This window comes from Nannospalax galili, unplaced genomic scaffold (assembly GCF_000622305.1).
Source record: "Nannospalax galili isolate Female #2095 unplaced genomic scaffold, S.galili_v1.0 scaffold154, whole genome shotgun sequence".
Classification (NCBI taxonomy): Eukaryota; Metazoa; Chordata; class Mammalia; order Rodentia; family Spalacidae; genus Nannospalax; species Nannospalax galili.
Genome location: NW_008335281.1, coordinates 2,227,957 through 2,240,930, shown reverse-complemented (window position 1 = coordinate 2,240,930; position 12,974 = coordinate 2,227,957). Strand labels below are relative to the sequence as shown.

Genomic DNA, 12,974 nt, shown 5'->3' with positions numbered 1-12,974 from the left:
GATATATTAATTCTTAAATATGCAAATGAATTAAACTAATTAAATTTCCATGAATTCATTAAAATCATCTGCTAGGGTGAGGATGTGCCTAGTATGTTTATGGGTACAGATGTTAAGTGTGCAAGATAATTTATAGTCAGCCCTCTGAATCCATGGCTTTTGCACCTATGGATTCAATATGATACAAAATATTTGAAAAAAAAATCACATCCATATTGAACAAATATGAACGTCTTATGACTATTCCATAAAAATGATCAAAACCAATAATTGATATAGCAATTACATTGCACTAGGTATTGCAACTAACCTAGAAATTATTTAAGGTATACAGGAGGATGTGAGATTTATGTCAGCAATACACTATTTTTTAACAGGTGACTGAGCATCCTGGATTTTTGTATCTGTGAGGGTCCTGGAATCATTTCCTCATTGACACAGAAGAAGCTGTTTTCAGACTTGAGCATGTTTCTTTTCCTAAACTTTTCTCTCTATTCCAAGTCAGTTGGGTTCTGGACTCTTAGAAATTGGGATTGGAAACAATCCCATCCTGGCTTTGGTTTGAAGAAGTTATGAGCATCTGAGTTATCAGACTAGGGCAAGGAGCACAAAGGAGAGTAATGGGGCTTGGAGAAGGGACTGGTCCTCTACAGCACTACAGCTGCCTCAGATGAGAACACGGGTGTACTAGATAGCTTCCGTTGTCAACTCCATACACCTGAAAGGGAGGAAACTCAATTGGAGAATTTCCTGTATCAGAATGGCCTGTGGGCATGTCTATGATACATTTTCTTGATTGTTGAGTGATGAGGGAAGGCCCAGCTAAATGTGGATGGTGTCACTCCTGGGCAGATGCTCCTCAGTTGTATAAGAAAGCAGGCTGATCACAGCCAGAGGAGCAAGCCAGTAAGCAGTATCTGTTCTGTGCTTCAGTTCCTGCCTCCAGGTTGCTGCCCTAAGTGCCTTTCTTGCCTTCCCCTGATGATGGGCTGATAGCTGTAAGTCAAATAAACCCTTTTCCTCTCCAGTGCTTTTGGTCAGCATTCTTCTATCATAGCATTAGAGAAGCAAACTAGGAGAGTGGGCTTGGAAAATGGGCATTTCAGCAGGAGATAAACACTGGTAAGGCTTCCCAGGATGCTTCCCAAAATGCTCACTCCGAAATTCTAAGACGTCTTCCTGCACAGTCCCAAAGACTGACAAAGAAATTTCATTAATGACTAACAGTACATTATTTCCTGCTAGGAGACCAGATAATGGTTCAAAACCAGATGCAATCGACTATCTAGAAACATACTATTTCTCCATCTAGTTTGCATGCAACCCTACCCACAGCAAACCTGTATGAACAGCGAATAGATAACCTTTGTAATGAATGCTAAACTTGCAGTGTGTCTTAAAACCAAACTTTTAATTTTCTTTTCTCCTAAGGAATTTCTCTCAGTAAGCTTCTATATAAAAGACTTGATTATGCAAAGGAAGATGGCATTTAAGGAACCTTATGTTTATTACTTTTGAAGTACACATGAACATAGTCCCTCTCCTTTTTTGGGCTTCAAGTGAGGCATTCCTGTATAAATACCTCTCTAATAAGCAAGAAATATTTAGAGAAACTAAACATTTATACTTCTGTCAAAACAATACAAAATAAGATTAGGGGCTATAAGTGAAATAGGTATATGTCTCCACTAGCTTATCTTATTTGTTTTTCATTGTGGATATTGGAGCAAATTACTTGATATTAAAATTTAAATTTAAGACACTGGAAATGAAGTAGGGTTAATGAGGGGTTGTCTATAGAATACCTTAGATCTAACATGCAACATGACTATTTCACGGTTTATAGAATAATAGAAATATTAACTGAAGCAACCTTGAGTGAAACATTTTTTAAATAAATCAGTCTGTTAAAAGCATTTTTTAACTGATAGAATATTATTTCAAGGCAGGTTTTAGTTGGATGAGATTAACCATTGTGGCCTGAGAGTAAGAATCATCTCTGTGCTGATAAATACACAAAGCAGAAGCTATCAAATTTCTGTGCATAATTAATGCAGCTGTGGATGGAGGGGGCCCACCTGGGAATCTGTGGGTCTTTACATTATTTATACTCTTGAAACTGACCATGGGCACGTATTTTCTGCCCAGCTGCTGCCTTGCTTTTCCACAGCAAGTGCATGTACTGTCTCCCTGCAGAATTTCAATACTGGTGCAAATATTATCTAGACCACATAACATTTTCAACATGAAGTAATATCTATCCAGGCACTTTTTAGCCACTTCCTTCAGAGACAAGCAGCCTAGCCCTAAGTCTGTAGCTCTTAATTAGTCATAAATGGAGCCTTACAGTCTCACATACATCCTTTGATCCTTGACATGAGGGAGGAAATATATCTCAGGCTGTCAGAGTTTGACAAACAAAACCATCTTACGGTTGGTGAAAGTGAGTTACAAAATAGAATCCTAAGTAACCATAAGTTATCCCACAACTCTTTCCTCTCAAAAAAACAAACCAAGGGCTGGAGAGATGGCTCAGTGGTTAAGAGCATTGACTGCTCTTGCAGAGGACCCGGGTCAATCCCCAGCACCCCACATAGTGGCTAACAACCATCTGTCACCCCAGTTCCAGGGAAATTTGGTACTTTCTTCTGACCTCCATAGGCATTGCATGACAGGGGTGCACTTACACATACACATAAAAATAACAAAACACAACCAGACTCATACCTTTTGTTTTGAAGGCAAAATTACATAACTTGCATACATAAGGCCGAACATCAGTGTGAGTGCGTATGTGTTTCTTGAGCATGCTTGGCTTCTTACAACGAATTCCACACTCTTCACAAATATACTTTCCACGTCCACGTCCTCTGACATACACATAATCTTCATTTGATTTATACCTGTTTAAAGAAGGGGCAGCCCACTGTGATTTTAAATACGCTTAGCATGTGACATATCAAGTCAAAAGCTAGTCATTGTCTGGCCTCGATTTCTATGAGGGACTTTTTCAATTATTCACCTTTACTTCTATGAATCCTGGGAAAATTATTATGTCAAATACCTGAAAGAGACAGATAACAGACCTAGCACTGCAAATAAAATGTCACTCTATGTGGAATTACAAATTTGTTGTAGAGATGTTCCAATAGGTTTGCATAAGCCTGAAAGAGTTGCAGACATGAGCCTCCTCCTTTAGGATTTTATTATACCTCCAATCAAGGAACACACCAACATATCAGAATATCACGCTTCATGTATAATCTGTTACCATTACATCATCTAAAATGTACAAGTGCGCACACTCTTCCACATTTGCTAAAATAAGTATAACTGAGAATAGGATTCTTCATTGCAAGTTTCTGCTCTATTTTTACACTCCTGGCACGTGAACGGCTCAGAAATTTCAAGTTTACACAGGCTGAGCTCAGCTCACCAACTGTTGTCTACAGATTTGATCTGTTCTTCCTGGGGATCATGAATCTGTACTAAAGTGGAGTCTGAATTTCGCCTGGCTTCTTGAACGTACTGTTGCATAATGAAAACTAAAGACTTCTGTATAAAATTAGCATTCCAGAAAGATTTCATAGAGCTGCTTGAAAGGATACCTGAGGTCATCAAGTTAAACCAAATTATGTGGATGAATAAAACCTTACATATTTCCTTTAATTATGAAGAGAATAAACCTACAATGTTCTACACTCCCATTTTGTTTGGAATCCAATCACACAGGAGGAATCTGAATATAGTAGAATTCTACTGCAAAATTCAATGAAAGTAGGGTCCCTTATATCACAGTGAGGCTAGCATTAAGGATCCAGTATCATTGTAGGAAGATTTTCCTTTCTGAGGATTCTTTGTACAGCTTCCAAAGCTAAGCCAAAATGCAAAATTCCTTGTTCATTATGGATCGACTTAATGGTACTAGATATATTTTTTTTGCTTTTTTCTATTCTAAAAGGATTATGATTACCTCTATCTTGTTCTAACTAATACCCCAAACAGGTGAAAAAAAAATCAAATTCAAATTTGATTGTCCAACTTCTTACAGCCAGGCATTTAACAAAAAAATCCATCCATATATTGAAATATCAACTTGGCTATGGACAATATTTAATCTTAACATGATCTATGTTTTGGTTAGCACTAATCTAGGTGAGTGTTAAATAGAGTGAAAAAGTGAAAAATAGGAATAATTCAATTTTCCATGACTTTTGCTTCTATTCTCTCTTTTTATAAAACATTTCAACTTCAACTTCTTCAAAATTATTTTTATCTTACATTTGAACTTTATAATAAGTTAGAACACAGCCTAAAAATACAAAAACACCCTTCTCCTTTCAATTTCATTTCCTGTTCGCAACTAAGCAAAATTGCTTATGGGATACAGAATAAAACTGTTTTACAGAAAGCCAATTTTCTTCAGGAAAAGATATTCCAGCCTATTTGTAGCCTGCGTTCATAGTTGATGAGAAACACATTTTATCTTCAAATAATAGAACTTGTTTTCAATCTGTTAGCTGATTAAATCATTTCTTGAAAGAAAGTGTAATTCTATATAAAACTATGTATTCGGAAAATCCGTTCAAATAAATATTTACCCTACAACAGTTCTGCAGACCTACAAATTTACTTGATATTTAATGGATTTGGAAAAAGAGTAATTAAAAGAAACATGTAACTAAGTCATTAACCCTCTTAGATAACCTGTATAATCAGCTCAGTAAGTCTTTCTTGCTATTACTACCACTTTTTAATCAAGAATATAAGAGGTGAGAATCCACTATTTAGAGGGGTGCCTGGTTGCTAGGTAGAAATTAGTGCAAAGATTAAAAAATGATTGGGGCAGAGCCATAACATGGGGCAAGGAACAGAAAAGAAAATGAAATATGTGCATGATGTTTCTGGATCTTCAAAACACAGCAATGAAAGGTTCTCGGGTATGTTTTACACTAGATATCCAAATGTGGTAAAAAAAAAAAAAAATCTAAGGATGACTCAACTATAATAATCTAACTCCCAATTGTTAGAACTGTGTGAGAAACTGATATTTTATCTTACTAAACATTCAACATTTGATTGTAAAAAAGTAGCATTATTTCATCCTTCAAGTATCAATAGAATAAAAGCATATTCATGAAACTATGTAGTTTATTGGTGTGCTAGCAAGATAAGGCTAATGACATTATAATCCCCCAAAATTTAATTAATGTACTTAAAAATTTTTTTAATTGAAATCCTAGATCTAGAACTTCTGTTCCATGGGTTACACTGAATAATGTATTTCTATCAAAATCTAAAATTAGCCATTACACATAGGTAAATTTTCTTAATTATACATATAACAAAATCACTGGACCTTGTTACTTGATTTCCAATGACTCAGAACATTTGAAAATAAATTCCTAGCTTCAGTAGAGACATGATACCTAAATGTGGTGCGACACCTTGACTTGGATCAAGAGAAGAAAAGGATGTTGATAAAGCTGAGCATCCCATGAAAGCTAACAGTTTAAAGAAATTCCGAATTTCCTAGAGATGTGTCTGAGTATCCATGGTTTCACTTATGCAAACATTGCATACAAATATGCCATGTAATAACCCAAATGCCCATAAAATATTAAACAATAAAGGCCTTCAGTGACATCAACAGCCCGCCAATTCAGTAGACTTCATACTAAATTACAGGAGTGAACATTTAAGACAGAGGCTAGAACCATGAATATTACGTCCATTTTTATTGAGACAAAGTTCTAGAAGAAATGTGTGTAGCTGTTATCTTTTGCCAGCCAGAATTCAAAAAATGTGACTGGAAAAGGAATTTACTTTAAGCTTCCACTGAAAGCACAACACACTGTTTTTCCCAGGAAAGAATTCAGGACCATTTACCCTGACTTAGAAACAAATAGTTTACATTTGGACTTATGTTTTCCTTACCCTCCTTCAAAGATTTTAATTCTGATTGGCTCAGCTTGTTTGGACCCAAGATCTTTATCTCCATGAATATCTCCTTTCCCTCTTTCCTTTAAGATATTTCCCACTAATTTCCTTTCTAGTTTGCTGCCAAATAGGAAGGGTGCATCAGGTTTCACCTGTAGGAGAAAAATCGAGAATTATTTCATATGCTTTCTCCAAGAGACACCAGCCTGTACACTCCTTGCTTTCCTTAAATCCATACTAAAAGGCTATGTATACTATAAAGAACATTGGGAATAAAGAACACTGGGAATAAAATCGGGGCAAAAATGACAGTTTCGATTCAGTAAATTCAGTATTTGTTAAAGAACTTAGCTACCCAGTTCGCATTTACACTGTGCACTTTGACAGATATTTCAAAGATACATTCTATTCTTTGAAGTAGCTAGCCAATCTATATTTAAAAAGTTGCCTCAAAACTCATTGAAGGGAAAACTAATAATAAACTAATAATTCATATACATGAAAAAATGTTTTTGAGATCTTTATTTTCTTCATCATTAATATCATTTATTATTTGTTCTAAAACACCCCTTACTCTGCTGGGTGTGGCAACATGCACCTTTAATCCCAACAGCTGGGAGGCTGAGGCAGACAGATCTCTGTGAGAAGGAGCTCAGCCTGGTCTACACAGTGAGCTCCAGGTTAGCTGGAGCTATGGGGAGACCCTGTTTCAAAAACTAAGCTAAACTAAAATGCTCCTTATTCATATTTTACATTTACATGTAAGGTATTAACTGTTCATTTAGGAACAAACCATCCAATAACAGGAAAGTCTGTTTTAAAAAAGCCAGAAAATAAATTTTAGTGAAAAGTGCCATTGACGTTACTGACACTTGCCAATTTGAGTTCTAACACCTCTAAGGTTTCCTTCCCAATCTTTCCTCTCAGTCCCCACTCCCTGTTTTATTCCCTCATTTCATAACGCCCTGAATTTCTCAGGTCTATACTATCACTCTCACTCAGCAGAAGGGAGGATGCCTGACTGACATCAGTCCCGGTGGGAGAATGTCCTGTCTCTGTGGTGAATCAGACACCCTTATTCTTTGAGACTTCCTAAGAGTCCTAAGAGCTAAGGGCATTCCCCACCGCTCGGGAAGGCCATGTTCCTGAGTATTCCTTAGTATGTTTTAGAGTTTGGACCTTCTATCCGGCCAGGCCTGTTTAGCGACCCACAACATGTTGTGCTTTCCAAACCAGGGTCTGTTACCTGTACAAACTGCTTCCAGGCACTGGATGACGTGAGCTTGCCAGTTCCGGGCCTGTGCATAGCAGCCAGAGTGTAAATTTCTGCCGTGATTTTTTGTTTGGATCTCAGAAGAGCCAGTGTAGTCTTGGTGTTCAATCCTGATGGGTTTGGGTTACAGGAACTAATGCACCATGAAGCATAAACTGAGGATTTGAAGGTGGCCTGTTGCACAAAATTGGGTTTTGTATAATTCAAGAAGCACCAACTCACGGTAGTTGTTGTCCGCAGACTAGGGAACTGAAGAATCTGCTGGAAATCTGCCACGTCTGTGAAAAGCAGAGTGGAGTTTGCCACATTCCCGCCAGGGCCAGAGGCCATGTGGACCAGCATGCTAAGGGGCAGCTTGCGGGCCTTCCCTTCCTCTTCCTGCTGACTGTCTCCTCCGGGCAGTGAAGAACTCTGAGGGCTCATACTCATGTCTGATGCAGTCTCATCAATGTCCAGTTCATCTGAGGATTCCCTGCTTTCCGAAAGCCCACTGGACTTCCGCCCTGGAGGGAGCGCCCTGGAGCCAGGAAGCATCTCCCGGCCTGGAGGAAAAGGCTCCCTCGAGGCCCCACTGGTAGATGGATGGTCTTGAGATGAGGAAGGCGACAGGGAGGAGAAGGAAGATGAACTTGACTGCGAGCCGTCCTTGGGCTCTGAGGCGCACCCTTGGCGCACCAGCTGGGGCTTGTGGGGGCGGGAGAGGCCCTTCTTGATGTCCGAGTTGGTGAGCTCCACCGCGCTGAGCTCCTCCACTATCTGCCCATACATCTTCTCTTCTTTCACCCGTTTCTGCTGCTTGGTTTCCATGAAGAGCTCCAAGCTGCTGGCTGGAGAAAGCATCCGTTTGCTACCTCCAAGGGAGGCAGCGCTGTCCGAGGTGGAAGGTAAACACAAAGGGATGGAAGATTCCAAGCCCAAAGGTAAGGTCTGAGGTACTTTCCAAAGTGGGTATTTTTCCAACCCTGCATGCTGTCCAAGCACTTGGGCTATGTTAAAGCCTATCCCTTGCATGGCCGCATTGGTTACCAGTGTCCTTTGGGTCATATTCTCATCGACCTTGCATATGACAATTGCTGGGCTATTCTGCCCCAGTATCTGGGAAATGCTTGTGTACATGACACTTCCATAGGATGGGACGTGGGTCTGGATTCGAACAGGAACCACCGTTCCCGGTAGGGATTGCAAAGGCCCAGCGTTTTCTGAGGCAAAATCTTCTTGAAGAAGCTGCTCAGTGGGAGTTTCTGTGGATTTACTGCTTGTTTCTGATGGGAACTTTGGAGGGAGGTTCTTCAAGGGTAGCCCTGAAGTTCCAGAATAACACAGGTATGGCTGCTCTTTTGCATGTGCATAGTCAGCAGACTTCTTTCCAGTGTGTTCTGCAACGTGCTCTAAGGGATAACTAGAATGACCGTCAGTCTGGAAAGAAGGCTTGCTGTAGCTCTTCTGAGGATGTGGAGCAAAGGGCTGGGGGAAATGCGCCTGCCACCAGGAAGGCTGCTGAGCTGGTAAATGAACCATGCAGACGGTAGGGTACTGAAACTGAAACAAGGTATTCTGGATTGGAGAAAATGGAACTGCATCTTGATGTGGGAACAAATGTGGCTGTTCAGGTAAGTGCTTGCTAGCCATGTAGGATGCGGGTTGCATCAATGGATTTCTCAGAGATTCCTGACTGTCCATGTGCATGATCTGTTGCTGGGCAAGGTGGAGTGGCCCTGAGCTCAGCTGGGCACAAGGTCCCACCACCTGCTTTCCTGGGTCATCCCCTGGGAGAGGTGGGAGCACAGAGGACCATGCGGCCCTCAGGCCAGCATGTAGCTGCTCCATCTGCTCCTGCTTGACGCTGGGGTCCACACCAGCTTCACCTTGGGCGATTTCTGGGGAGCCACTGAAGGAAGCCTGCCGCACCAAAAAGCATTTCTTCCTCTCCCGGGATGGGGACAATGCTGACGTGGATGCCCCTGCTACTGGGGCGTGGGACAGATTCCCGTAATCAAATGATTTGCTCCGGATTTCTGGGACTTCGGTTGGATGAGGACAAGGCATCTGCTCAGAGGAACAACGCCTCATTTCTTTCTGGTGGTGATGACCCGGGACAGACAGCGAATATGAACCCGCAGGGACCGTCAAAAACTCAGAATGCTTCCCACTCTCATCCTGCTTGGGAGGCGCAATGAGTTTGACAGTTTCTTCTCTTTCGAAAGACATGGAGAAGCTGGAGCTGTGGGACAAGTTGCTTTCTTGACTGGGGCTGCGGGAGAGGCCAGTGCCTGTAGACTCAAAACTAGACTCCCCTGAGGAGTGCTCCATATCTGCCAGCCTCAAGCGCTTCTTTTTGGGAGGCAACTTCTCAGCGGGGAGTTGGGAAAGGGTTTCACTTCTCTGGGGCCACTGGAATTCCTCTACAGGCTTCTCTGGTTCCTTGGTCTGAGCCTCCTTCTCCCGGTCAGGTTTATCAGGTTCCTCAGTGACTCTAATTTCGGGAACCTGGATGTTGTGCTGACGAACCAGCCTGGGCTGAGCGTGGCAGGACTGCTGTGGCACCTGCTGTGAAGGGGTTGGCTTGCCCCCACTTTCTGCACCATCCCCTGAAGGACCCCACTCTGGGCTCACCGGGGCTTCTGAAATCTCACTGTCACACGTCTCAGAAGGTGAAGGGGTCTTGTCTTGTGTACAAGCCGCCAGTTCAGCTGACTCAGATCTTTCAAAGGAATTGGGCCGGCTCAGCGAATTTGTGTGCTGAATCACCGAAATCACATTTCCAGGATGCTTCCTACCCAGGTCTGACGTCTTGTCAGAATCAGCAGCTGAGAACGAATCCTCTGACCCAAGAGATGGACTTCCAGATGGCAGCTGGGGTCGAGCTGGGTCAAAGCGCTCAGAGTGACTGTGAGGAGGGTTCTCCTGTCCAGCCATGACAAAGCCACTCCTTCCTCCTTCCTGCAGTTTGGGGTCATACTCTGAAGCCATCATGCCCACAGGAGCGCTACCCATGCCTCCACAAATCATAGGGGTATCCTCTTCATCTCCAACACTCTTCTCTTTTCTGCGTTTTCTGTTCTCACAGGTAGTACCGAACATGGTTGGCACTCCCTGGAATGGCACTGAGAGGTCCATAAAATACTCTCCTCCATGTTTGAAAGAACTCAAGCAGGAAGTGTCCCTGTAACCTTGCTTTGATGATTCAGAGTCTTCCCACTTCTTGTAAGGTTTACGGCATCCATCATAGTCATACCCAACCCTGTCTCCCAGAACCAATTTCTTTTCCTTCAGGGATGAGCTGGCGAGGCTCTTGGACATCCTGGTAGGGTGCTCGGACTCCATGTGCCCCTCTTGTACCGATGGCAGCTCAAACGCCGCTTGTCTTCTTAACATGCGCTGCGGGGGTATGCCTACGGTGCCAGGATAGAATACGTCATCGGACCCTGTCATTCTTTCATCAAATGAGTGACTTCCTCTCAAAGAAGGAGGAATAGTTAAGTTAGTTGCTGAAGAAGTTGGCATTGAGTTGCTTCGAATAAGGGGTGAAGAGTCTACAGGAGCTTCTAGGAGAACTGGGTTGCTGCCTGGGAAATTCCCTGGGTAAAGCCTTCCTTCATTCCTGACAGATGGGATGGCCTGTGGTTGCCTGCACTCACTGTTGAATTTTGTGGACTTCAGCATGCTTGTTTGATTGGGGTCCATTTCTCCTTTGCCAGGAATCAGCTGTGAGACAGGATCTTCAAACATCTTGACATCTAACCTGGTGTTGACATGAGGTAATGGTTCCATGATGCCCCTCCTCCCCATGGTGGCACGCTCCTGACTGGTGGGTGTAACACTGAGTGTATTCCTCGGACTAAGTCGACAGTATTTTCCGAAGATGATTTCTTCATAAGACTTTGCATTTGTGTTGGGAGGGCTTATTTGCTGCTCTGCACTTTCTGAGCGAGAAAAGTAACCAGAATCAGTGCTTCCTTTACTGTGCGGGCTCAGAAGGTTGAGAGATGGCTCAGAATCTTGTCCTTTTTTCTCTGACAGTCTCAGTGCAAGTTTCTGTTTCACCGTGTGAGAGTCATCAGCCTTAGTATTTAAAGACGGATTTGGGAGCATATCAGAGCCAATATACTGAGAGCTCTCATTAGGTAGTGGAATCCCACTTTTGGGGATAATCAAAATTGGCACCTTCATTGGACCTCCCAACGATTCTTCCAAAGACCCGTGGTAGCCACCTCTGCTGGCAATATCCAACGGGATGGGAGGGCCAGGGCTCATTTTGTCAGAAGCCTCAGCAAATAAAGAGCTCTCCTCGTCCGTGTCTGTGCTCTGCTCACCATCCGAATGTATCTCTGCTTCTACATCAATAAAGCCAGCCTCCAGGTCCAATTTAGATACAGCTGACTCCGTGAAAGGTACCAATCCTGCCTTAATTGCATGGGCATGTGACTTTCTGTGCTTGTACAAATTGCTCTTTGTCTTGAAAGAAAAACCACAAGGTATACATGGATATGGCCGCTCCCCAGTGTGGGACCTGATGTGTTTTTTCAGAACACTTGGTTTGGCACATGCCCTGCTGCAGTAAGGGCAAATGTACTTGCCGGGTTTTTTGGGTTTGTGCTCTTTTTTGTGAGCATCTTCCGCCTGTTCGATACTTTTCTGGGAGTATTGGCTATATGCAGGGTTGAGACCTGAAATCTTTTTTCTAGGATAACCACCACCATGGCCATGGATAGGAAAAGGAAATAAGTCCTCAGAGGCAACCGATGGTAAAGGGCCAGGGAAGAGCCAGGGAGGGCCTTCTAGGCTCTGGTGTGGCTTGCCGCTGTGCATGACCCCCTGTGGTAATGAGTGCTGAGGGAAAGAGAGTGAATGTTGGCATGGGTAAGGACTCGGACGGTGCGGTGGGTATTGCTTCTCTGTGACTTGCTGCACCCCTTCGCCAGGTGAGGCCAGCTTCCCGGAACCAAACAGCTGTGCTGATGCTGTGTTTCCTATTTGCTCGGGATCTATTTGTGGTTGCCGCTGTCCGTCTTGACTGCCAAAAGTGCTCATCTTAATAAGAGCTGATTGTTCCTGCCTCCATCTACCTGACGTGCTATCAGTTTCTCCAGACCTTGAGGTAGCTTTTTGTCCTAGAGCTGTGTCCCCAGTGTCCATTTTGTTAAACAAGGTCTTAAGTGCTAATTTGCCCGGAAGCCAAGCAGACTCATGGAGTGTCTCCAAGGCTGCGCTTTTTAAAGCTGGGTTGCTTCCATGTTCCAGGATGTCTGCGAATTTGCCGATTGTTCCTTCTCTTTGGAACCTTCCACACCCACACGGTAGTCAATGGGCATTGGATAGCAATGTCCTTGAATCAGGCTTATAACACAGTTCTTTCCATCCTAGAAATGTCCATCTTTAAAAGCAAAGTGCAAAGCAACAAGAGTTTGTTATGGCATTTGAATATGTTTCAACTGGGATGAAATTGGGGTGATGAAATCTAGGAGAAATTTTGCCCATCAACTACAGCAAAGTTCAATGGCCAGTTTCACTAAAGCACGATAACCTAAAGAAAAGAAAACACAAAGATTGTCATAATAGTTACCAAATCAAGACCAATTCTAGATAATTAGCCTGAAGTTGGACAAATCAAAAATGTTTTCAGTACAAGGAATTCTTTTTATAGCTATTGCATTAATTACCCAATTAAAAATATTAATTTCAAACTTAGGCTTATGTCACAAGCATAAATAGCCTCCCTGGCTGATTTGCAGTCTTTTTTTTTTATTTAAACAAATGTTAC

The 12,974-nt window shown here is 42.5% G+C and overlaps 1 protein-coding gene across 6 annotated transcripts in view; it reads right to left on the bottom strand.

The window, feature by feature from the left end:
- Hivep2 (human immunodeficiency virus type I enhancer binding protein 2) overlaps positions 1-12,974 on the bottom strand; it is a 209,274-nt gene that overhangs the window by 10,287 nt on the left and 186,013 nt on the right. For all 6 annotated transcript variants that reach the window (XM_029561963.1, XM_029561964.1, XM_029561962.1 and 3 more), the window contains 3 exons: positions 7,187-12,737; positions 5,938-6,092; positions 2,728-2,903 (listed from right to left, as the gene is read on the bottom strand). In XM_029561963.1, coding sequence (XP_029417823.1) covers positions 2,728-2,903; positions 5,938-6,092; positions 7,187-12,349 — 5,494 coding nt within the window. In that variant the 5' untranslated portion in view covers positions 12,350-12,737. The remainder of the gene's footprint in view (positions 1-2,727; positions 2,904-5,937; positions 6,093-7,186; positions 12,738-12,974) is intronic.